The 27,539-nt window shown below is 46.0% G+C and overlaps 1 protein-coding gene and 1 pseudogene across 1 annotated transcript in view; both read right to left on the minus strand.

The window, feature by feature from the left end:
* Positions 1 to 4,452: 4,452 nt before the first annotated feature.
* LOC120925221 lies at positions 4,453 to 4,581 on the minus strand (annotated as a pseudogene).
* A 16,357-nt stretch (positions 4,582 to 20,938) lies between these two features.
* CD38 (CD38 molecule) overlaps positions 20,939 to 27,539 on the minus strand; it is a 39,315-nt gene continuing 32,714 nt past the window's right edge. The window contains exon 8 of the mRNA XM_040335222.1: positions 20,939 to 21,160. Within this exon, the coding sequence (XP_040191156.1) occupies positions 21,091 to 21,160 (70 nt within the window). The 3' untranslated portion in view covers positions 20,939 to 21,090. The remainder of the gene's footprint in view (positions 21,161 to 27,539) is intronic.

The following is a 27,539-nucleotide window of genomic DNA, read 5'->3' on the forward strand; positions in this document are numbered from 1 at the left end:
TCACTGTAATGATGGAAGCGCGCCTTGCATCCCATTTATATAGGCATCACCGTCCCATCATGCTCCGGCAGGTACCCACGTGGTGGGTGCCTACCCACGTGCACCCACCACGTGGGTACCTACCGGAGCATGATGGGACGGTGATGCCTATATAAATGGGATGCAAGGCGCGCTTCCATCATTACAGTGACAAGAGGCGACGAGGCAACATCGGAAGAGGGGAGAAGAAGAACCTGACGTCACAGAAGACCGCGCTGGCTGCCTGTTACTAATTGAGCTAACACACAAAGATAGCAGGCAGCCAGCGCTGAAGAAGAAGGCACCGGACAGCTGGAGAAGAACCGGGGTTCGCCGAGTCAACAGCGGAGAGCGGCGAAGAGAGAAGAAGACCCCCGGAGAGCGGAGAAGCTCCCCCCCCCGGAGAGCGGAAGAAGAAACCCCCCCCGGAGAGTGGAAGAAGACCCCCGGAGAGTGGAAGAAGACCCCCGGAGAGTGGAAGAAGAAGCCCCCCCTGGTAATAGAGCTAATAAAGAAGACAGGGGGGGCCTCCGGAGCAGAATAATAAATTATTTTAAAAACCCTTGTGTTGTGTGTTTACTAACTTGTACTTTTTGCCTCCAGGTGAATGGGTAGGGGTACGATGTACCCCATATCCATTCACTTAGGGTGGGGGGCCGGTATCTGGGGGCCCCCTTATTTGAGGGGACTCTCAGATTCCGATAAGCCCCCGCCCGCAGACCCCGACAACCAACGGCCAGGGTTGTCGGGAAGAGGTCCTGTCCTTATCAACATGGGGACAGGGTGCTCTGGGGTGGGGGGGCCCGCAGTGCGCCCCCCTGCCCCAGAGCACCCAACCCCCCCATGTTGAGGGCATGCGGCCTGGTACGGCTCAGGAGGGGGGGGCGCTCGCTCGTCCCCACTCCCATTCCTGGCCGGCCGGGTAGCGTGCTATGGATTGTAGGGGGACCACCTACGTCGATTTTTCGGCGGAGGGGGGGTCTCCTTACAACCCATAACAGACCTAAGGGCCTGGTATGCTCCTGGGGGGGAACCCATGCCAGTTTTGATTTTACAAATTGCCGTGGAGTTCTCCCTCGGGAATGCATACCAAATGCCGTCGCTTGAATGTGCTTTTACATGGTGTTACTAACTTTAGACCATGTAAAAGCAGCCCTAGTTTTACACTTGGCAAACTAAAACTTACGGCGAAAAAAAACGAAGCACAAAAGCTTTGTGGATCGCCCTAAGTGCTAATTTGCATACCAGAAGAGGCATTTCGACTCGAAATGCCCCCAGTGGCGGATGCGGTACTGCATCCTAAGATCCGGCAGTGTAAGTCCCTTACAGATGTCGGATCTTCTGCCTAACTTTGGAAAACTGCTTCTGAGGATCAGTTCCAAAGTTAGAACCAGAGATACGACGGCTTACGCCGGAGTATCTCTTTTGTGGATTTGGCCCCAAATTTCTTAATAAGTTGTATTTTTTTTTTACTTAAAAGAAAGTTATTATCAAAATCCAATACAAACAGATGCAATGCAGGTTACAGACATCACTTCACTACTTAAAAGTGCAAGGTACTCACTGATGTGAAATACACATCTGTTTAAAATATTAAACTCCAAAAATACCCATAAAATGCAGGCGAGGTAACACACATCAATTCACTACTAGAAGGGATACAGCCAGGAATCGGTAACAAAACTAGCCTAATCAGTTTGTGTATAGACCATACACCTTTAGTTTCTGCCATTTAGCCATTGAATCACTTGTTTGGAGGCAGGGGGTGATGGAGGCAGGGGGAGATTGGAGGCAGGGGGAGATTGGAGGCAGGGGGTGATTGGAGGCAGGGGGAGATTGGAGGCAGGGGGAGATTGGAGGCAGGGGGAGATTGGAGGCACCGCAGAGGGTGATGGAGGCAGGGGACGATTGAGGCAAGGGGGTGATTGGAGGCAGGTGGCCTGGGAGAAATTAGAGGCAGAGGGAGATTGTGGCACTGCAGAGGGGGGTGAAGGCAGGGGGTGTTGGTGGCAAAGGGGGGTGGAGGCAGGGGGTGATGTGACTACCGGTAAATAATTTGCCCTTATTATATCGAAAATAACAAAAATATGTTTTTTTTACCTTAATATGCCCAGCGTACTTGTTTGTAGCCTAAATACTGAAATTTGCACCTAAAAATTTAATTTAGTAACTTTTGTGAAATGCCAGTAAAAACGTGGCTGCGCCAGTAAATTTCGGGTGTCGTGCCGGTAAATTTCAATTTGGTAGGTTGACAACACTGACTGTAGTGGATTTCTGTTAAGACAATGCTTCCACATTGAATAAATGTGATGTCATGAGTACTGCCATATCATTTCCTCCAGGTATGTAGGCTAGGAGAGAGCTTTGTCTAGCATCTCCCCGCAGCAGTAGATCACTGTTATAGTGATCTATTGCTGGCTGATTGTAGTCAGCAGTAGATCACTATTAGAATTGATCTGCTACTACATAGCTTCATGGGGTGGGGGGTAAGTTGTTACTAAAGACCAGATCCAGACCCAATGCTGACATAAGTAAATGTAATATATTTCAAATTTTTAGCAAATGCAGATTTTTTAATAAGTTGCCATTTTGCTAATGTGTGCCTTGGTCAACTAATATATTTTGCAGAAAATATATGATGGTATGAAAAATGCGCTGGAAAAAATTAAAGGAAAATTAAAAAATTTTTTTTTTAAATGTAAAACTATGCATATCCAGATTTGCTACCAAACTAAAACCATCTCATTCCTGAAAACACTGTAAAGTTAGGGTAAATGCAAAACCTAAATGGTATAACATGGGAGTCAAAACACCACCAACCATGATTTCAGGGGGTTTGAGGAGAAATATGGTTTAGAGTGTTCACTCTTCTGGCCTAGCTAGCTGGCTCACCTCAGGCTGGCTGCTGGCTGCGTTTAATACTCAGTTCTGAACTGCGGCGCGTGGCCGACACTGTAGCCTCCTTGTCCCTGCAGTGCTCGGGTGTCCTTCTCTCCCGGAGTCACGCTGCCTGGCTGGCCGCCGTCCACGCCAATCCTGGGATCGCGGGCGGGACCGTGTCTGTGACGTCGATGGATGCTCACTCAAGGCTCGCACAGGCATGCACAGCACTTGACGTATCCCCGCTCATGCGCAGTGCAGCGCCGCAGTTTTTCAGGGGATTTGCCAATTCGGGGCTACTAATGTTAAAGTAAATGGCAGAGACTCTGGGCTTTTCGGGGTCCCATTCGGGGCTCCAGCCCGCCAAGCCCCGCCCTCCCGACACCCCTGGGAACAGCTGATCTCTTTCTCCTCCCCATGTCAGAACGGGGATCTGTCTGTTTACATTGACAGATCCCTGTTCTGGCTCACTTTCCCACGATCCCAGGTAGCCGATGGTTATCGCAGCCGCCCGCCACGTGCATGGCACACACGTGTCTGATATGTCTCTTAAAGGAGCCGATGTACAGCAATGGCGATTCATGGGAAGGTGCTGACCTGCCACAGTATAATGACGGCAGCTGGTCGGCAAGTGGTTAAACACCTGAAATGGCTTCTACTGTCCCATATGACACTGTACTCCTGAAACATCCAACATCACTTTGACTTTCCAGTCTGCATGCTTATCCCAAGGCTATGACTCAGACATTACAGCCCGGGAAAGTAGCATTTTCCAATAGAAGTCATCAGTGGCAGCCTCCATATTTGTCTCAGTTCAAGTTTCCTTTAATAAGAAGAAATGCTGCCTACGGGAACTCACTTAAACCGAACTGTCATAATTAAATCCAGGATTAAAGAGAATTGACAAAGGTTTTGTATACATCTTTTGCTAATATTTTCTTCCCAGAAGTCTTAATAAAAATAAAGTGGCAATGGTTTCTTGTGTGAACATGCATTTACCGTACAGGGTGGTGTGGCTCTTAAGGGTTTTTTTCCCCGCTTTTAACAGTAAAAAGGAGACATTCATGTTTAAGCCTGTCTGTAGATCAACATGAGTAAAAGAGGATCTTCCATGACTAGAAAAAAAAACCATTGTAACTGATAACTTATAAAAAAAATATTATAATAAAAATGCCATCAATCTATCCCCTTTTTTATAGACGCTATAACTTTTGCGCAAAACAATCAATATAAGCTTATTGCAATTTTTTTTAACAAAAATATGTAGAAGAATACATATCGCTCTAAACTGAGGAAGAAATTCTTTTTTTTGGAGGGAGTTATTATAGCAAAAAGTAAAAAAAATATAGTTTTTTTTCAAAATTGTCGCACTTTTTTTTTCCGGAAATACTATCCGCTCCTCCCGGTAAAAAGAGGAACAAAGGTTCTCTCCAGAACAACTGACTGGGGCAGATACCACCAAATCCAGGCCAAAGGCCAGGCACCCGGCCTCCTGGTTTCGACCTCATGCCTCTCTGTCCCGATCAGAAGGCTTTCACCTCCACGCCAACAGGCTTAGCGTCCGCCGACTGCCATCCCTTTCCCTCTGCCCAGGTACTGGGGACAGTCAGCTTAGCACCACCTATTGGCAACTGATAAGAACAGATACTACACTTGATCTTAGCCAGAAGGCCGAGAAGCATATGACAGGTACTTTAGTTGAGTAATAGTACTTGCGTATGAGAGGCAATATAGCTCAGGTAATTATAGTAGCATACTTGAGGTGAATATTGTAGATATAATACTATTGCATATGAGAGGCAGTATAGCTCAGGTAAATATAGTTGCAGACATGAGCTGTAGTTATAGATGTAGCAATCCACACATATGAGAGGCAATTATAGCTGTAGTAATTAGAGTAGCATACATGAGGTAAATATTGCTATAATGATTTAGAGGTAGCTGTGCCTTTAAGGTACTCCTTTGCAATAAGCTTTAGCACATTAGTATCTCCCAGAAGATATAGTAATATCCACACGGTATTTGTAATACTACAATTGTTATAGATGAAACATTAGCATTAGATCTTCCAATAGAACTACAAGTGAAGGAATGACTACTTATCCGTTTGTAGATATCTATGCAGGAGATAGAATGTCCATGGTGCAAGATGTTCATGGCATAAAGGCAGTTCCCAGCAATGCAGTTGTTGTAGGAAGTCTTAGCAGCAAAGTAGTAGTTGTTTCCTGGAGCGGTGTTCCGGCAAAGGGAGCAAAGGCAGCAGCAAGGTTGAGCTGACAGGCTAGGCCTGAGAGGCTACAGCTGACAATAATAGTGCATTGCAGTAATTCAAACAGGGCGCCGTGTACGGCTCACTACCACGTTCTGCGCTGGAACTCAGGGCGGCGGCGGGCGATGACGTCATCGCACGAGCGCCGTATGCATTCCAGCATGGAACGCATTACGGTGCTGAAAGCGCCAATCTATAGTAAAGGAAACAGGTGCGCAAAGCGCCTGTTACAGGCACTCACAGAGCTCTCTCCTAATCGCAAACTATAGGAAGTAAGTGTACTTTCAAAGTAAAGTCAGACGCAGAAGGGAATATCAACAAATACAAAGCCAGACTAGTTGCCAAGGGTTTCTCCTTTAAGTTCGGTGAAGATTACGATGAAACATTTGCTCTCGACATAAAACACTCCACCATCGGAGCGCTTCTTAGCATTGCAGCTAGGGAGGGCATGCAAGTCAAACACCTAGACAGTAAAACTGCTTTCCTATATGGAGACATTAAGGAAGATCTCTACAAGGAGCAACCACCAGGGTTTGAGCAAAGAGACAACCTTGTGTGTAAACTTTCGAAGAGCATCTACAGTCTTAAGCAATCTACAAGGATGTGGAATGAGAAATATATACATAAAACTATGTTTCAGAAATAAAGAACTGATAATTGGCATGTGCGTATGTATTCACCCCCTTTGTTATGAAGCCCATAAAGAGCTCTGGTGCAACCAATTACCTTCAGAAGTCACAGAATTGGTGAAATAATGTCCACCTGTGTGCAATCTAAGTGACACATGATCTGTCATTACATATAGGCCTCGTACACATGGCCGAGTTTCTCGGCAAAAACCAGCAAGAAGCTTGCTGGTTTATTTTTTTGGCCGAGGAAACCGGTCGTGTGTACACTTTTCAACGAGGAAACCGCCGAGGATCTCATCGGGCCAAAAAGAAAGCATGTCTTCTTTTTCCCCGACGACAAGGGGAAAAGTTGGCTCGCCGAGATCCTTGGCGGCTTCACAAGGAACTCGACGAGCAAAATGATGTGTTTTGCCCGTCGAGTTTCTCGGTCGTGTGTACGAGGCCATACACACCTTTTTGAAAGGCCCTAGAGGCTAATGCCGCGTACACACGATCAGTCCATCCGATGAGAACGGACCGATATACATTATACATTCACATCGGCCCCTACCCTCAAGGAGCTTACAATCTAAGGTCCCTAACTCACATTCATATACTAGGTCCAATTTAGACTTAAGCCAATTAACCTCATTACATAGCTCATAGGACGTACCCCCTACTTTTGCAGACTACAGCACTGTGCACCACTGGGCACATTGATATCAGCACAATGGTACTCTTTGCAGTCTGGTACCCGATGCCCCTTTTTGCAATCCAGCAGCATATATTAGGAGGAGTGGCCCATCTTTGCAGGTAAGTGCAAAATCCCGAGCTAGAGTACATTCCAAAACCCCCTGCTTCAGAAAGCAGAGACGGCAGACACAATTACATGCCATGGCAGGACAGGCTTCAGTGGACGGGGCAAATCAATAATTATAAAAAAAATATGGCAACCCCCCCTTTCTTTTTTTTATTATTATTTTTTTTGGAATGGGTCGGGAGGTCCCCAGGGCCCTGGATGGCACCCCCCCCTTTTTTTATTTATTTCTAAAAAAAAAATGTAATATATATATATATATATATACATATATATATATATATATATATATATATATATGTATATATATATATATATTATTAAAGGGCCCAGAGGTCCCCAGGGGTCCGGAGGTCCCCAGGGCCCCATGTGGCAAACCTCCTTTTTTTTATAAATATTTTTTTTTTATATATATCTTTTTTTATTTATTTTTTATTAAAGGGCCCAGAGGTTTCTTTTTTTTTTTTTTTTTTTTTATTAAAAGGCCAAGAGGTCCTCATGGTCCCGGATGGCAACCCCCCTTTTTTTTGTAATTTTTTTAATAAAGGGCCCAGAGGTCCCCAGGATGGCAGATTTTGTGTCGCTGTGCACTAGTTAAAAGCATACAATACAAACAATAGTTATATTTGACAATCCAATATAAGCTTACTTGAAAAATCTCCTTTCATGTTGTGAAATCTACATGTCTGCTGGCCATTTCTTTCCACAACTTCCTGGCATGCTTTTCAGCATCTCCTCTGCTGTTTAGTGTAAAATAAGAAGCCGCACATCGAGACAGACCCGCTGTAATGTGGTATATTGCAACGTCAGCCTCAGTGGCAGCTGTTGCTCAAATTGTTTTTTGGGGGGGGGGGATGCAAACAAACTGAAAAAAATAATTAATTGCAGCTACTGTGCCCATCAAATGCCACCACTGTGCCCATCAAATGCAGCCACTGTGCCCATCAAATGCAGCCACTGTGCCATCAAACACAGCCAGTGTGCTTATCAATTGCCGCTACTGTGCCCATCAATTGCTGACACTGTGCCCATAAATTGCCGATACTGTGCCCCATCCAATGCTGCCAGTGTGCTCATCAATTGCCGCTACTGTGCCCTATCAGATGCTGCCAATGTGCCCATCAATTGCCGCTACTGTGCCCCATCAATTGCCGCTACTGTGCCCCATCAGATGCTGCCAGTGTGCCCATCAATTGCCGCTACTGTGCCCCATCAGATGCTGCCAGTGTGCCCATCAATTGCCGCTACTGTGCCCCATCAGATGCTGCCCGGCACGTAAAAGGCTTGCAGCGAGTCAGCGGTGGTCTCCTGCACGTTCTTCTTCCGTCCTCTCTCAGGCATCCAATCACAGCACTTGACATTTCAGCCAATCAGGTGACAGGTAACAGACCCGGCAACCTGATTGGCTGAGAGGCAGTTCAGTGTTAGCAAAGCGAATTCCTTCACTTTGCTAACACACAGCTTAGTGAACAGCGAACGCCCAGCATGACGCCCGCTGTTCACATTTTTGGGCGCCTATTAGAGGCTATGACTCTATTCGGGTGCTTCCAAAAAACACCTATTAGAAATTGATAATTGAAACACAATATAAATATATATAATTCTACATATTGACCATACATAGATACGCTTTAACGTTGTTACAGAGCACAATACGAAACAAACTTAAAGCAGAACTTCACCCTAGAGGGGTAGTTCCTCTTTATGTCCCCCTCCTCTTCTATTTCTGGCACTTTTTGTTATGGGGGGGGGGGGGTACATGATAGGTACCCACTCTTTCTTCTGGTTGAATTGCTGCAGCGATCCACCGAAAGTTCTTCTCCTCCCTCGTCTAACTTCACCCCCCCTCCTCAAAACCTTCTGAGACGCATCACAGGTCCCAGAAGGCTGCAGGACCGTTCACAAAGCACAGCACAGATTTGGAGCCACAAGGAATGCCCACAGTAAATATGCCGGCTCCAGGCACCCAAAGACCAACAAAGAACTGGTTTGGGTGATCACAGCATTGCAGCACTAGTTAGGCGTGTGTATTTTTATTAAGCTACAAATACTGTAGCTGCTGAGTTGAATTTTTTTTCCGAACAGGGCGAAGAACTGCTTTAAGGGCATATTTATAAAGAGGTGAATCTAACATTCACCAGACATTTGCTGCAGGGAGAATCTTCCAGGTCCATGCATTTTAAATGACAATAATTGGTGAAAATCACATTCACTGCTTTGTAAATACGCTTCCTAGTGTCACCAAAGCAATTCCAGGTTTAACATTAAAGAGAAACTGCACTCTGCTCACATAATTTGTAATAAAAACATCTTTGCCATTCTGAAGCTTCCCTCCAACCACTTTGCATATTATTTTATATATACTGTGATTCTGTACTTGCTGCAAAAATCTCCCTCCATTGAGTCTGGCTGCAGCCATTTTAACTGTGGGCAGCTGAAGCTGCTGCCTGTTCACTTCCTGGATTTACACAGAGGCACACCTCCAGCTCTGCAGCTCTCATTGGCCCTCTTATGACTCATCCCCCCCTCCCTTCCTGGCAAACTCTCACGTGTGTTAGAGAAAGAGCTGTGCATGATGTCATAAGCCTAGGCTAATGACCAGACAAGAAACAGGAAGTGGGCTGTATAAGGTATTTACTGGCATTAAAAAAAAATGTTTTATTATCCAAAGTTATAACAACAAGGGCAGAAGATTTAATAGATGGAAAGATGAAAAAATGACAAAAGTTCTGCTTTAAAAAGGTACATTTTACCTTTTATTCATAATAAAATGAACTCATTGATTGTATCTTACTAACGTAGTGTGGGCTGTAGATGTTAAAATAATTTCAGGGATTCCTTGAGACCTTTTATATTGAATGTCGATTGTCCAAGAACATGAGTGGGGTGTGAAAAGTCAACATGAGCTGAAAGTTACTAGCTACTACTGGTCTATACTATGACCTTGTCTATACTATGACCTTGTCTATACTATGACCTTGTCTATACTATGACCTTGTCTATACTATGACCTGGTCTATACTATGACCTTGTCTATACTATGACCTTGTCTATACTATGACCCGGTCTATACTATGACCCTGTCTATACTATGACCTTGTCTATACTATGACCCTGTCTATACTATGACATGGTCTATACTATGACCTTGTCTATACTATGACCTTGTCTATACTATGACCTGGTCTATACTATGACCTTGTCTATACTATGACCTGGTCTATACTATGACCTTGTCTATACTATGGCCTTGTCTATACTATGACCTTGTCTATACTATGACCTTGTCTATACTATGACCTGGTCTATACTATGACCTTGTCTATACTATGGCCTTGTCTATACTATGACATGGTCTATACTATGACCTTGTCTATACTATGACCTTGTCTATACTATGACCTGGTCTATACTATGACCTTGTCTATACTATGACCTTGTCTATACTATGACCTTGTCTATACTATGACCTTGTCTATACTATGACCTGGTCTATACTATGACCTTGTCTATACTATGACCTTGTCTATACTATGACCTGGTCTATACTATGACCTTGTCTATACTATGGCCTTGTCTATACTATGACCTTGTCTATACTATGGCCTTGTCTATACTATGACATTGTCTATACTATGACCTTGTCTATACTATGGCCTTGTCTATACTATGACCTTGTCTATACTATGACCTTGTCTATACTATGACCTTGTCTATACTATGACCTTGTCTATACTATGACCTTGTCTATATTATGACCTTGTCTATACTATGACCTGGATAACGGGAAACCTTCATAGACTTACCTGCTCGGGGTTTTCATTGTTAGTAGAAGTTGAGCTGTAGTGCATCTGGCTGATCTACTACCCTTGTTGGCAGTATTCTGTTCTGTAAAGCACAACTGTTGAGACATGTGAGATAGCAAGCTGGGTGTTGTAATCCAGCCTACTGCAAGTATTCAGGTATCTCTCACAAACAGGGAGAGAAAGTTGCACAACAAAGGATCATGTAACATGATGCAGCAGACCCATGCAGCAGCATGCTAAAGATTCTGGTTACACGTAACATAAACTGAGTTATAGCATCTCATGGAGAGCGTTAGCAGTTTGGTAATTGATTTCAATTGCTGCCAGTAATTTCTATTTATGTTCACAATTTCAGTTGTTATTGTAACATTCATATGAAAGCAATTTTAGTGCTGACACTCCTATTTAACTTGTTTGCTGTTCCGCATTTTTTTTATGTTATTTTATTCAAAGACTTTTACATTTTATGCTTCAGAATAACTGAGTTAAATCTAATTACGGTAAATGTCAACCAGAGAATGTATTGTTTTCTGTCAATTTATTCTACAACAACTGTTATTACAGAAATTCTCTAAGCACTCCTCCCCCTATTATGCACTCCTCCCCCCTATTAAGCACTCCTCCCCCCTATTATGCACTCCTCCCCCCTATTATGCCACATTTGGGCCGAGAGCCCCTAATCGGTAAGCCTGTCAGTACATTGTTTACACTGATGATCCGGGCACTGATTATCAGTGCAGCCCCATCAGTGCTCATCAGTGCTGCCCATCTGTGCCTCCTAATCAGTGCTGCCTATGAGTGTCCAATGTCCATCAGTGCCGCCTATCTCAGTGCAACCTCATCAGTGCAATCTCATCAGTGCCAACTATCAGTGCCCTCAGTGCTGCCTATCAGTGCCTCCCCATCAGTGCACATCAGTGTCTCCTTATCATTGCACATCAGTGTCTCCTCGTCAGTGCAGTCTATCAGTGCCAATCAGTGCTGCCTATCAGTGTCCAATGTCTATCAGTGCAACCTCATCAGTGCCAACTATTAGTGCCCATCAGTGCTGCCTATCACTGCCTCCTAACAGACACATCAGTGTCTCCTCATCATTGCACATCAGTATCTCCTCATTAGTGCCATCTATCAGTGCCTATCAGTGCTGCCTCACCAGTGCAGCCTCATCAGTGTAACCTCATTATTGCCTCCTCATCAGTACCGCCTATCAGTGCCCATCGGTGCTGTCTATCAATGCCTCCCCGCCAGTGCATATCAGTGGGGGTTATTTACGAAAGGCAAATCCACTTTGCACTACAAGTACACTTGAAAGTGCAGTCACTGTAGATCGCTGTAGATCTGAGGGGAGGCTCTGAAATTAGACAAAGCTCTGCTGATTTTATCATCCAATCATGTGCAAGCAAAAATGCTGTTTTTTATTTTTCTTGCATGTCCCCCTCAGATCTACAGTGACTGCACTTGAAAGTGCACTTGTAGTGCAAAGTGGTTTTGCCTTTGTTAAATAACCCCCAGTGTCTCCTCATCAGTGCTGCCCATCAGTGCAGCATCACCAGTCTAACCTCATCAGTGCCACCTATTAGTGCCCATCAGTGCTGTCTATCAGTGTCTCCCCATCAGTGTACATCAGTGTCTCCTCATCAGTGCACATAAATCTCTCCTCATCAGTGCCGTCTATCAGTGCCTATAAGTGTCGCCTATCAGTGTCGCCTCATCAGTGCTCATCAGTGCAGCCTTATCAGCGCAAATCAGGAAAGGAGAAAAATTACTTATTTGCAACGTTTTAACAGAAACAAAGAAAAACGTTTTTTTTTGTTTTTTTTGGGGGGGGGGGGGGGGTTCTGTCTTTTTTCATTTGATAAGTAAAAAATAAAAAAAACAGTTGTGAAGCAAAAGAAAGCTCTATCTGTCTTGAAAAAATTAATACGTTTCACTTGGGTACAGTGCGGCATATCCGCGCAATTGTCACTCAAAGTGCAACAGCTGGAAATTGGCCTGGGCAGGAAGGGGGAGAAAGTGCCTGGTATTGAAGTGGTTAAATACTATTATAGCCAAAAATGCAGATATTTACATGTGTGCAAAAATAATGGAAGAATTGCTCTCGAGGGAAACTGGTAAGCCTGTATCTCTATTGAGGAATTCTCCTTCATCTCTTGTGAGGACAGGAAGTGATGGGAAATCTCTCCAATGGGGGTCACAGACAAATATACAGTTGGAGCTTGTCCCCACTTTATCCAAAACGATACAAACAATCAGGGAACTTGGGATTTACAAGCCAGAGGTTGGTATGTGACAGTCGGAGGTTCTAACACGGGATTAGATTTGCTGCATTCTGGTCAGGACAAGTTTTATAACTTTGTATACTGATCGTTCTGTGTCATCAACACTTCCCCGACATTTCCTTTTCCACAAACATAAAAGCTGGAATATGATAATTAGGTGACATATAAATGATAACTAGTATGTTAGAACATGCGTGTTTGTACAAGCAGACAGCTTTAAAGTTTTCCGGTTGCCTAAAACTCTGAAAAGCATACGGGGGGGAGGGGTGGGTCATATTCTGGGGAAGCTCTGCATAGGAACCTGCTCACATTGCTGCACATTATGGGTTTGATGTAACAAAACTAGAGAGTGCAAAATCTGGTGAAGCTTTAGCTTGTTCAACTAAGCTTTGACAAAAAAGCTGTTCGGTTTCTATGCAGAGCTTCCCCAGATTTTGCACTCTCCAGTTTTAGTAAATCTCCCCCTGTATGTCTACCATAACCTATAATAGAAAGAACGCTCCAGGAAAAGACGTATTTGCATTACCATTCATCTGATTGCATAGTTACTCAGTACACAGTGGAATCTGTAGCTTTGTTTGCAGGCGCAGTGTAAATATAGACTGTTTTCATTACCAACGGTTGTATGGCATGTGATGGCCACGCAACAGGATCTGCCTAAGGGAGACGCTTCAGCACCTCCCTTGCTGGACAGCGGGACTGAACCTACAGCCAGCCAAAGGCGTCTAGACATGAGACAGATCCTTTCTGAACTCTACTATGTTTGCATTAATGTATCAATAATATAATGTTATGTTGAGACTTGATTAAGCACAACTGACAGCATTGTATAATGTGCTGTTGCAATTTGTTAAAGCAGTATTAAAGATGATGTATGTAAACCCAACATTTCCTATTCTCAGAGAATAGATGCAGGAACTCCCCCTTCTAAATCACTTCTTGTCTCCACCTCCTACCCACCTCTGAGCACCATCCCTTGTCTCCACCCCCTACACACCTCTGAGCACCATCCCTTGGTTCCACCCCCTACACACCTCTGAGCACCATCCCTTGGTTCCACCCCCTACACACCTCTGAGCACCATCCATTGTCTCCACCCCCAACCCACCTCTGAGCACCATCCCTTGTCTCCAACCCACCTCTGAGCACCATCCCTTGTCTCCAACCCACCTCTGAGCACCATCCCTTGGTTCCACCCCCTAGCCACCTCTGAGCACCATTCCTTGTCTCCGCCCCCTACCCACCTCTGAGCACCATCCCTTGGTTCCACCCCCTACACACCTCTGAGCACCATCCCTTGGTTTCACCCCCTACACACCTCTGAGCACCATCCATTGTCTCCACCCCCTACCCACCTCTGATCACCATCCCTTGGTTACACCCCCTACACACCTCTGAGCACCATCCCTTGTCTCCACCCCCTACCCACCTCTGAGCACCATCCCTTGGTTCCACCCCCTACACACCTCTGAGCACCATCCCTTGGTTCCACCCCCTACACACCTCTGAGCACCATCCCTTGGTTCCACCCCCTACACACCTATGAGCACCATCCCTTGGTTCCACCCCCTACACACCTCTGAGCACCATCCCTTGGTTCTACCCCCTACACACCTCTGAGCACCATCCCTTGGTTCTACCCCCTACACACCTCTGAGCACCATCCCCTGTCTCCACCCACTACTCACCTCTGAGCACCATCCCTTATCTCCACCCCCCTACCCATCTCCCAGTACCGCCCCTTCTAGAGAATACAGAACCAAGAATTATTTTGTGGTGCTAAGTAAAGTTGAGCGAACCCGAACTGTAAAGTTCGGGTTCGGTACGGACTTTGGGTTTTTCCCGAACCCGGACCCGAACCCGAATAATTGGAAAAAGTTTGGGTCCGGGATCGGAGTTCGGGAAAAAAAATGCGCGGAGGTCCCCGCAAATTCAATAACCAGACCCTTTAGGTCTGGTATGGATATTAAGGGGAACCCCGCCGTCAATTTAAAAAAAAATGACGTGCGGTTCCACCTAAATATCCATAACCAGACCCGTTATCCGAGCAAGTTGACCTGGCCGGCCGCAGAAAAGAGGGGGGGACAGAGTGCGGCCCCCCCTCTCCTGAACCGCACCAGGCCCCGTGCCCTCAACATGGTGAGGATGTCCCCATGTTGATGGGGACAAGGGTCTCATCCCCACAACCCTTGCCCGGTGGTTGTGGGGGTATGTGGGCGGGAGGCTTATCAGAATCTGGAAGACCCCTTTAACAAAGGGGACCCCCAGATCCTGACCCCCCCCCCCTGTGTGAAATGGTAATGGGGTACACTGTACCCCTACCATTTCACGAAGGAAGTGTAAAGTCTTGTAAAAAAAAAAACACACACACCGTAGAATAAAGTCCTTTATTAATAAAAAATAAAAAAACTCCAGCGGTGATAATCCACTTGTTCCCGGCTTCCTGCTCCAATGTTGTCCTGATCCAGCGATGGCTGCGGGTGATCTCCAGCGATGAGAAGATCCATCCATCCGGAGCGCAGCATCGCCGACCTCCTCTCATCGCTGGACACAGCCCAGCCAATGACGCACTGAAGCTGTGACATTACTTATATAGAGGAGGCAGGGCCACCCGTCACGTGACCCCGCCCCCTCTGACGTACCCTCTGCTACGTCACTGGGGAAGCCCAGGAAGAGGGAAGACTCTGGGCTTCCCCAGTGACGTAGCAGAGGGTACGTCAGAGGGGGCGGGGTCACGTGACGGGTGGCCCTGCCTCCTCTATATAAGTAATGTCACAGCTTCAGTGCGTCATTGGCTGGGCTGTGTCCAGCGATGAGAGGAGGTCGGCGATGCTGCGCTCCGGATGGATGGATCTTCTCATCGCTGGAGCGGAGATCACCCATCGCTGGATCTTCTCATCGTTGGAGATCACCCGCACTCGTCGCTGGATCAGGACAACATTGGAGCAGGAAGCCGGGAACGAGTGGATTATCACCGCTGGAGTTTTTTTCTTTTTTATTAATAAAGGACTTTATTCTACGGTGTCAGTGTGTTTTTTTTTACAAGACTTTACACTTCCTTCGTGAAATGGTAGGGGTACAGTGTACCCCATTACCATTTCACACAGGGGGGGGTCAGGATGTGGGGGTCCCCTTTGTTAAAGGGGTCTTCCAGATTCTGATAAGCCTCCCGCCCGCATACCCCCACAACCACCGGGCAAGGGTTGTGGGGATGAGACCCTTGTCCCCATCAACATGGGGACATCCTCCCCATGTTGAGGGCATGTGGCCTGGTGCGGTTCAGGAGAGGGGGGGCGCACTCTGTCCCTCCCTCTTTTCTGCGGCCGGCCAGGTCAACGTGCTCGGATAACGGGTCTGGTTATGGATATTTAGGGGGAACCGCACGTCATTTTTTTTTTTTTAATTGACGGCGGGGTTCCCCTAATATCCATACCAGACCTGAAGGGTCTGGTTATTGAATTTGCGGGGACCTCTGCGCATTTTTTTTTTTCTAAAAGTCTGTGTCCCATTGACTACAATGGGGTTCGGAGTTCGGGTAAGTTAATTAAAGCGAGACTTCGCCCTATAAACCCCCATACACACTATACAATTTTTGTCAGATTTCTTTCAGACTTACCAAAACCATGTAGTGCAAGAGCCTGCCTGATTGCATACAAACTGAAACTCCTAAGGTTTGACCTCATATTATATGGGTTTGGTAAATTTGAAGGAAAAAATCTACAGAAATTTGGATAGTGTATATCCGGCTTTAAAGCTAAGTTCCACTTTATTTTCTCCTCCCCCATCCATATCACTTTTGGAAAAAAAATTGGGGGAGCCTATCACGTAGACTCTTTACCATGTGATCAGCTGTGTCCAATCACAGCTGATTACAGTGTAAATAGGATTTGCTGGTTATCGGCTTTCCTCTGCTCACTCACTGACAGAGCATGTTAAGAGAGGAAAGCCGATAAGTGGCTTTGCTCAAAGGGGGATCAACATTGCTAATCAGTTTAGCCCCATCAGCGATGCCAATCAGTGCCCACCAGTGATGCCATCAGGGCCCATCAGTGATGCCTGTCAGTGCCCATCAGTGCTGCCTGTTAATGCCGCCTATCAGTGCACATCTGTGCCACCTATCAGTGCCCATCATTGCCACATATCAGTGCCCATCAGTGCTGCATATCAGTGCCGCCTATCAGTGCCGATCAGTGCTGCATATCAGTGCCCATCATTGCCACCTATTAGTGCTGCATATCAGTGCCCATCATTGTCATCTGTCAGTGCCCATTAGTGCTGCATCTCAGTGCTGTCTGTCAGTGCCATCTATCAGTGCCCATCAGTTCATCCTATCAGTGCTGCATATCAGTGTGACCTGTCAGTGCCCATCAGTGCTGAATATTAGTGCCTTCTCATCACAGCCCATCAGGCTGTCATTACCTCATCAGTTCAGCTTATCAGTGCCTGTCAGTGCAGCCTCATCAGGAGAAAAAATACTTATTCATAAAATCTTATTACAGAAACTAAGTAAAACATTTTTTTTTTTTTATTACAACTGTCATTCAAAGTGTGAGAGCGCTGAAAGCTGAAAATATGCCTGGGCAGGAAGGGGGTAAAAGTGCCCAGTATTGAAGTGGTTAAACTCTCAGATACAGCTGTGAAGAAATTGACAGGCAGGACAGTTTTAATCAGCAAGAACAGGAGAAAATGTACAAATGCAACATAAAACGGTGTAAATTCCTCCTTGTATGCACTATGCTGGCTCCAGGGTTTTCAAGGCTGAATCAAGGCTTTGCTTTTACTATAATCCAGAAAAAACTTTCCAACTGGATCCTTGCATATTCTGGTAGGTTTGTGTTTATATTCAGGTGCAATAAACAAGTGGATTGTTTCGGTACAACTCTTTTTGGTATCCTAGATAAGCATTTATTCTTTACCTTAGGAAAGCCTTCAAAAGTTTGAAAAACTTTATTACTTTTTCTGTTTAAAAATATCAAATTGTTTCATTCACACAAAAAAAAGTTAGAGGAAGAAATCTTTGCATTGTCTGCCATCTAGTGGATATATTGCATATTGCAGCAGTCTAGAACATTTGAATTCATATACAATGGGCTTTTTTTTTTCCGGGTGGTGTATGTTATAAAATTCCAGCCCAAATTTTTTTTTTTTTAATAAAGTGGTGACGAGTTAAAACCTCTGTCAGAATTTTACTTTTTGTGTGTGAAGATTTTGTGTAAATTCTTCTTCTTTTCCTGTCACTATAAAGAAACAGGGACAGGGAAGCACAGATATAGCACAACATTGTGAGAAATAATAACCTACCTACTACATTGAAGATGTGTTATTGTCATATCTGTGTCCACATTGGAGAGATTTCCAGTAACTTCCTGTCCTGACTTGTAAATACAAATCTGTGAGTGCTCCTTGTGCAGGAACCGCCTGTAGTTAAGATGATGAAAATAAAGCTGCAGCTCAGGGGTGGCTAAATAAGTGGCCTGGGTGGTATTTTTCTAGGGAAGCTTATGTCAGAAGCCTAGGGAGGGGGGGAAAGGTTTGTTCTCACGTGCAATTGCCCTTGCTGCCCCTCTGAAAAGCAATCTGCAGTAGATCACCTTTCAGAGGGAGATGATAGGTGGAGAGGAGGCGATATATTGCTACCTCACTGCCTGTTTTACCCTAAAAGGTTCAAACAATCGCACCTTAACCATGTGCATTGCACGCAGTTGCAGGGAAGGTACAGCTCAGCCACTTACACATAATGAGTTGTGTTCAGTGGCAGTACTGCCCACCAAATGACATGCAGTTTATTTTTTGGCTTCAGCAGGTGCACAACCGCAATCGGCAGAATTCTCCACTTTAGGTGGGCAGTCAACGGTTGGTAAAACTGCTGCCTGCTTTTACTACCCTGGCCACAGGTGTGAATAAGCCCTTAGTGTAATTTTCACTGCATTTTAGCACCACAAACCAGCAACACTATTTTATTAATTTCAGATATTCAAAGCAAAAATCCCACATCCATCCATGTCTTTATGTTTTATTTTGCTGAGAAATCACTTTGAAAAACAACCCCCTAGAATTTTCTGTCCTTGGCTATCTAGAGGAAGGACAAATGATTCATGTAGCATTTACTTCCTGAAATCCATCTGCCCTTATCACAAGCATGTAGGCAGGAGAGTGTGCTTAACTGAGAAAACCCCTCCTCCTTTCCCTCCTAATGTGCCTAGGCAAGGAACCAGAAATCAACTGAAGATAGAGATATCTATCTATCTATCTATCTATCTATCTATCTATCTATCTATCTATCTATATATATATATATATATATACATATATCTATATATATATACATATATCTATATATATATATATATATATACCGTATTTATTGGCGTATACCGCGCACTTTTTCCCCCTGAAATAAGGGGGAAAATCACGGGTGCGCGCTATACGCCAATAGCATACCTCGGAGGGGAAGGAGGGGGACGAGCTCCCACAGAAATCACAGAGCCGTCATCTCCTCTCGGCTGGCACGTCACACACGCACAATCCCGCCTCCGCCACCTGCATTGGACCTGTCTGTCACAGGAGATGGTTCAATGCCGATGGCTGAGGCCGGACTGTGCGTGTGTGACGTGACAGCCGAGTGGAGATGACGGCTCGGTGATCCGGCAGGCGCTCGTCCCCCTCCTTCCCCTCCGAGGTATGCCATTTCAGAATGGTTTTAGAAAGACAGATTACTACTACTACCGTATATTGTGTATTGCCTGTGAGGTGACTAGGTTACTACTTGTGAATACCATCAGATCAGATTGCATATACAGCCAAATGAACTAAAGGAAGGACACCCTTCCTGCAATGCAGGCATCTTCTGGATTTGTTTATCTGTAGCAAAAGCCAAACGAATGCAAAGCTAATGCAGGGCATTCATTAAAAAATAGCAGAATGCTCTGCTTAAGAGGAGTATGAAAGCATCCTGTATTAAACGTTGTTTGTAAAAAAAATGTTCTACTAGTTGAAAATAATATAAAAGCACAGTTTATTAATGTGTAAATGTTAAAAAAGTTACAGTTCACCACAAAAAGTAACTGCACCCCCTTAGGAATTCAGCAAAAAAAAAATACTTATTAATGCATTTTCTATATGCTACAGGATCTGCTCTCTGAGTTGCTTGCTGTACATTGCTGCTTATCTTATTTTTAATTGTAACTGCATTTACTATTTGGACTAAAAAAATTAGTTTTTCCAGAAAATTCCCTCTTAAAATTGGGGTGTGCGTTATACTCCGGCACACCTTATACGCCGATAAATAAGGTATATATAAAAAAAAGTGTAAAACAAGTAAATATGATACACTTTCCTATTTATTTACTAATGCTAGCAGTATGAGGATTTAAAATAATCAATGTTGATTGGGAGAGTGAAGTTCCCCTTTAAGGGCTCATTCATACAAGGTGCTCTGAATTGCAGTGATCAGCAAAGATCGACAAGGAAATGCTTGGAAAATCTCAGAAATACTCAGTTCCCGAGCCTTTTAGAGGTTTTCCGAGTTCAGCCAAGGTGTCCTCTGGCCTTTTTGAGTGATTCTGAGGCTCTCTTGTGCCCCCCTCCCACCTCTGGCCACATGCGGTATTGCATGCTATTGAAGTCAATGCGTAACAAATTATTTTAGTTTCCAATGACTTCAATGGGGAAATTCGCTTTGATATGCGAGTACTTTGGATTACGAGCATTCTACTAGAACGTTAATAATCTGAAGTTCCACTGTAATGTTTTAAATAAGTAAACAGTGCCATGTGTTGTAACACCACATTACGCTGCCTTTCACATGCCATACCAGCTTTCATGCGTTATATCGAGCATAAGGACTTGTTTACACCTGCTTTGCTCTCTGAAGAGCAACCCCTGTTCAGGTTGCTCTTCAGAGAGCATTTGACAGGCAGTGAGAAGGCATTGTGTTGCCTCCTCACAGCCTGTCTTAACCCCCTTTATATCAGACAACCATGTGCGTTGTGTGAAATTAAGGGGTGGTTGCAGCATGGCCCCATTCACGTGAGTGGGTCGTGCTTGGTGGGCAGTACTGCCGGCGAGCGCGGCGGGGGGTAAAATTCAGACTGTGAAACCTCTGCAGCAAAAGGGGGAGCGCCCCCAATCGTAGGTGTAAATGACCTCTAATGTGTGTGGACTGCTGTGAACAAGTTTTAAAATCACAATTGTGTTTTAAATCCTTACAGAGGTTCTAATCTTTCTTCATTCTATATGAAACTAAAACATGGAGCTTGAGATTGGCTTTAAGAAAATGCACTCTTCCACACACGCTCTTTTTATTGCAGAAATATGATTATGTCATGTTCTGTATCCTGTAACAAATATGTAAGATATTGTATATGGCTCCCACTGCTGGCAGACTGAGGAATTGCTTATATAAGGATTCATTTTAGTGAATACTGCATTGGTTGCAGGCACGATGGTTGGGGTTCTCCACACACTGCAAAGCTGTTACCGGCCTGTAGGGAAAAGACAAAATACAATGTTAGATGTCCCAGAATGGGATACATATCATTAACTGTAAATGCGTTGTCTGCCAACAAATTGGTCTGATGTTAAATCAGTTAACTTTTTTTAAAACAATGTATAATTATCAATGGCCATAGAATGACTACTCTTATTTAGGTCATGTGTGATTATATTTGCTATTGTTATTATAGGTTGTCATTGCTGATATTATCAGGAAACTTAAAGTGAGCAGGATAATTAAAAACGGAATACTTATAATATGTTGCCTGACTTTGGGCCAGATTCACAGAGAAATACGTTACGCTGCGGCGGCGTAACGTATCCCATTTACGTTACACCGCCGCAAGTTTACAGCGTAAGTGCCTGATTCACAAAGCACTTACCTGTAAACTTGCGGCGGTGTAACGTAAATCCGCTCGGCGCAAGCCTGCCTAATTCAAATGGGGCGGGCACCATTTAAATTAGGCGTGTTCCCGCGCCGAACGTACTGCGCATGCTCCGTCCATAAAATTACCTGACGTGCATTGCGCTAAATGACGTCGCGAGAACGTCATTGGTTTCGACGTTAACGTAAATGGCGTCCAGCGCCATTCACGGACGACTTACGCAAACGACGTGATTTTTCAAATTTCGATGCGGGAACGACGGCCATACTTAACATTGGCTAGTCCACCTAGAGGGCAGCCTTAGTTTTACGCGGCGTATCTCGACGGAAACAACGTAAAGTTAGAGCGACGGGTAAAGCGTACGTTCGTGAATCGCCGTAACTAGTCATTTGCATATTCTACGCCGATCGCAATGGAATCGCCACCTAGCGGCCGGCCTAGAATTGCATCCTAAGATCCGACGGTGTAAGTCAATTACACCTGTCGGATCTTAGGGCTATCTATGCGTAACTGATTCTATGAATCAGGCGCATAGATACGACAATCGTATCTCAGAGATACGACATCGTATCTCTTCTGTGAATCTGGCCCTATGTTCTTTACCCAGTTAGTCAACTGTTTGCCCCATTTCCCCTACAAATAAGCCCACAGTATGGGCGCAGAAAGGAAGGTAGATAAAGTCCATAGGCAGCTGTTATAGTCCCATAAAATCCTAAGCTTTATGTAGACACTTGTGTCAGCCTTCTGTAGAGTTAGTGAGCATTAATATTCAGGAACAGAGGAGGAGGGGAGAAAGCACAATTTAAGTGCAGCAACTCCTGCACTTATAGTAGATGGAGCTTTATTCTCTTCCTCTGTGCCTACGAATAAGCCTAATTGAGGTGAAATGCGTCAGTGGGTGTGGCCAACAGGTGGGTACGGTCTTAGGAAGCTGGCTTGGCCAAATGAAGACTTACTGGGTGACAGTATCAGTGAGCAGCTCTGATTTATATTCCTGGTGTCTTGTGGAGCATGCTCTTTTAGGCTGGACATCTTGCAGACTGTCAAACCAGCATTAACCATGTGACGAGATCCTTTCTCGCCCGGTTCTGCTCTCCCGACACTCCTCTGCTACCAGTGAGTCAGCTTTCAGATTGCAGCGTCTGATGGTCCAGTCATCCAAGGTTCCGGGGTCCGAACTACAGCTATGTGCCATTCAGACCCATTAAGAACAAACACCAGGCAGGCTGTATGTAAGTTCAAGCAGGACTCTTTATTTTCAAATACACAGCACACTTTTATACAGAATTTGGAACATCCCACTCCCAACAACCGCTTTCCTATTGGTCAATTGTAAAGTATGCAGTCTTCACTCAAGTCCTCCTTGACCATGCAAATGAGGACTTGAAATAGTCAACAGGGATTGGTCCAATAGCTTGGATAGAAAGACTTGTGTATTGAGACAGAAGCCCCAGGGGGTAATCAATGTACACAATAACCCGGTCTACTTAATTACTACCTCTGAGAGGTTACATTGCTTTAGACAATAGAATGCTAATTCAATGCTCCTGACAGGAGGCTTCTGACCTTTAGAACAGTACAAAGGCACTTAGCATAAACACTTACATCTTCAGACGGGCTGTCTCCGACAGAAGACACCCACACCTGATGATAATCACAAAGGCTTTAAACAGGCTTATCACATAATGGTAATGTCTCAATATAGCTCAGTAACCACTCCATTACTCCAAGGTCCATGACATTACTTCCCCTGGGAAACAGTCCAACAGCCGCAGTGGGACCCAAACGGGTCAACTCGAGGATGTTGGAAAAGTAGCCTTAAGGTTCCAGGACTGTCTGCCGGGATAAACCATCCGCATTCCCATTTTGAGGCCCTGGCCGATATTGTATGGTGGAATTGTACGGTTGCAAAGCCAGGCTCCACCGTAGTAATCGCCCGTTCTCTCCCGCCACCCGGTTAAGCCATATTAAAGGATTGTGGTCCGTCATGACGGTAAAAGAGCGTCCATACACGTAGGGCTGCAATTTCTTTAACGCCCAGACTAAGGCCAAACACTCCTTTTCCACAGCAGCATATCCAACTTCCCGGGGTAACAACTTGCGGCTGAGATACGCCACCGGGTGCTCTTTTCCGTCATCACCAACTTGGCTTAGTACAGCTCCCAGTCCGAACATGGAGGCATCTGTATGGACGACAAAGCGTTTGTTAGGATCAGGTGCCGCCAGTATGGGAGCTTGCGTTAGGGCGGTTTTTAACTGACGAAATGCTGTCTCGCACTCCGGGGACCACAGGACCTGTTTAGGGAGAGTCTTTTTGGTCAGGTCCGTTAGGGGTTTGGCTATGTCACTATAGTGGGGTACAAACTTCCTGTAGTACCCTGCTGTCCCTAAAAATGCAAGTACCTGGGTCTTGGTTCTGGGAACCGGCCAATTTAGGACGGCCTCTATTTTTGCAGGTTCTGGCCTCTGCTTCCCACATCCCACTCTATGTCCCAGATATTGCACTTCAGACATCCCGATGTTACATTTGTCTGGCTTGAGGGTCAGGTTTGCGGCTCGGATCCTATCCAGCACTATTCCCAGGTGTCTAAGATGTTCCTCCCAGGTCTGGCTATAGATTGCGATGTCGTCAAGATAGGCACATGCAAAATCTTGCAGACCATCGAGGAGTTCATCTATCATCCGCTGGAAGGTAGCCGGAGCATTCTTCATCCCAAATGGCATCACCAGAAACTGGTAAAGGCCAAACGGGGTGATGAAGGCCAACTTCGGAATTGCTTCCGCGTCCAAGGGAATCTGCCAGTAGCCCTTACACAAGTCAATAGTCGTCAGATACTGTCCCTGAGCTATTTTGTCCAGCAATTCGTCCACTCGGGGCATAGGGTAGGCATCTGTCACAGTACAGTCATTCAGTCGCCTATAGTCCACACAAAATCGGGTCGTGCCATCCCGTTTTGGGACTAATACTACAGGGGACGCCCAGGGGCTTGCTGAGGGTTCGATCACCCCTAACTCAAGCATTTCCCTAATCTCCGCTCTCATCCCTTCTTGCACTGCTCCGGGAATCCTATAGGCTGGCTGTCTCAGGGGCTTCTGCCCAGGAGTCTCTACCTTGTGCACAGCTATGTGAGTGTACCCAGGGAGTGCCGAGAACATCTCCTGTCGGTCCTGGAGTAATTCTCTGGCCTGTTCTCGTTTTTGGGATCCTAATCCGTCTCCTAGCCGTATATCCTCCACCCCCCCGGAACAGTTACTGATTTCGGGAAGCTCCAGCATCGGTAGATATTCAGAGTCCCCGGTGGCCGGAGCGCATATGGCGGCTACTGCCTCCGCCCTTTCATTAAAGGCCTTCATCATATTAATGTGGAACGTCCTCTTGATTTTTGTGTCGGCACAGCTGGCAACCACGTAGGTGGTATCGCACAGCTGTTTTACCACCTGATAGGGACCCTGCCAGGAGGCCTGTAATTTATTTTGCTTCAGGGGTTTTAGTACCAGGACTTTCTGTCCGATATAAAAGGTGCGATTTCGCGCAGCCCGATCATACCAAACCTTCTGCTGATTCTGGGCCGATTGCATATTCTCATGGACTAGATCAGTAAGGTCACGCAGTCGCTCCCTGAGTTCCAAGACATAACTAAGGATGGGGAGGCCTTCCGGATCCTCTACCCCCTCCCACTGGGCCCTCACTAAGTCTAAGGGCCCCCTAACCCTTCGCCCATATAACAGCTCAAATGGGGAAAACCCTGTGGACTCTTGGGGTACCTCTCTGTATGCAAACAGTAGATGGGGAAGGTATTTCTCCCAATCCTTCCTACTCTCCACGAAAGACCGAAGCAGCTGCTTCAGGGTCCCGTTAAATCTCTCACACAGCCCATTAGTCTGAGGGTGGTAGGGGGAGCTTTGGAGGGGTTTAATCCCACAGAGACGCCAAACCTGTTGCGTCAGCTCAGCTGTGAACTGGGTACCCTGATCGGACAATATCTCCTGGGGAAACCCTACCCTAGTGAATACCCGCAGTAAGGCATCTGCTACTGTATCTGCCTGGATATTGGATAAGGGAATGGCCTCCGGGTAGCGGGTGGCGTAATCCACCACCGTAAGAATATACTTCTTCCCGGTGGCACTGGGGCGGGCCAGTGGGCCTATAATATCTACGGCTATGCGGCTAAAGGGTTCTCTAATAATCGGCAGGGGTTGCAGCGAGGCTTTTGGGTGATCCCCTGTCTTCCCTATTTTCTGACAAGTCTCACAGGTCCGGCAGTATTCTCGCACCTCAGCATGTAGTCTGGGCCAGAAGAAAGCATGAGACAACCGACTCCGGGTCTTGGCTATCCCTAAATGTCCGGCCAAGGGGATGTCATGAGCCAGTCGTAATAGCTCCCGTCTGTATTTCTGGGGTACAACTAGCTGTTTGTGGGGGCCCTGTCGCTTCCCAGTGCCCATTCCCTCAGTGTAACGATAAAGGAACCCCCCCTCCCACTCTATTCTGTCTTCCCCCAACCCACCTGGATCCTTGCCCGCCCTGTCCCGATAACCAGCTAAAGTTGGGTCACTCTGAGTCTCCTGCCTAACGTCAGAGGGCGAATCCCAGGACACAGTGTTGTCAAGTCGGGGTAACGTAGGAGGATTTGGTCTTACCTGGGTCCCCATAGAAGTGGAGTTGCCTTGAAGTCGGCTCTGACGTCTGGTGGTCACGGCCATGGCGGCCTCTGGGGCATATGAGGAAGTTAAATGGCCCAAATCGTTCCCCAAAAGTACTTCTGCAGGTAACTCGCGTAGTAATCCCACTCGCACATGTCGCTCCCCTGAGCCCCAATCCAAGAGGACTTGGGCGGTGGATAAACGTAGCACCTTGCCCCCTGCTACCCTGACTGCAACAGTCTGGCCAGTCCGGGCTGACTGGGGAATCATGTGAGGCTGGATGAGGGTAATCGTAGCCCCGGAATCGCGGAGTCCCTGGGCTGGCTGCCCATTTACCCATACTGCCTGGCGATGGTGCTGTCGATTATCTCCTGCAGCAGCTTGGACAGGATCCACTTCGAAAAGTTCGCCGCACTCTTCCTGAACATCTCGATGGTTGGGCTCATTCTGGAAGCAATGAGCCGCTGGTCTAGATGGATGATTAGTCTCTCGATACCTTGTGGATTGGGTAGGGCAAAATCGTTGCAGATGACCGGTTTGGTTGCAGGTATAGCACTTAGGTCCGGTAGGAGGGTTGGGTCGGGCTGGGGGTCTAGAGGCGGACCACTGAGGTACTGAAGTTGGCTTAGAGGCTGGTAAACTGGGCCGAGATAGTGGATAGCGCTCGTTTTCGCCTGACCTTCGAGAGTCCAGATATTCATCGGCCAAAGTAGCCGCTTGCTGTACCGTCTGTGGTTGCTTATCTCGCACCCAATCCTGTACTACCGGAGGGGTGTGATTAAAGAACTGTTCTAATAGTACTAGCTGGGTGATGTCCTCTATGGTATGAGCGTGGCTTCCCTGGAACCAGCTCTTAAGGTCCCGCTGCAGACGATGTGCCCACTCCACGTATGTTGTGTTGGTTTGTTTCCGGGATTCTCGAAACTTAATCCGGCTGGCTTCGGGTGTAATGGCAAATCGGGCTAGCAAAGCTTCTTTTACCCGGTCATAGTCTTTAGCGTCCTCGTCCTCCATGGCCCGATATGCATCCGCAGCCCTGCCAGTTAAATTACTCGCCAGTAAGACGACCCAATCTTGGGACAGTACTTCATGTATCTGGCATAGTCTCTCAAAGTCCTGCAGGAATGCTTCAATTTCCTCCTCTCCTTCCTTAAATAGTTTGAACGCCCGAAAGGGCAACTTACGGAAAGTCGCTGCATCTTTAGGCGTTTTCTCTGATTGCCGTATTTCTGCCATTCTTTGCTCATGTTGCCGCTCTCGTTCTCTCTCTTGTCGCTCTCGTTCTTTCTCTTGTCGCTCTAGTTCTTTCTCTTGTCGCTCATCCTGCAGCTTGATGTCT

The sequence above is a fragment of the Rana temporaria genome, chromosome 1 (genome assembly GCF_905171775.1).
Source record: "Rana temporaria chromosome 1, aRanTem1.1, whole genome shotgun sequence".
NCBI classification, from domain to species: Eukaryota; Metazoa; Chordata; class Amphibia; order Anura; family Ranidae; genus Rana; species Rana temporaria.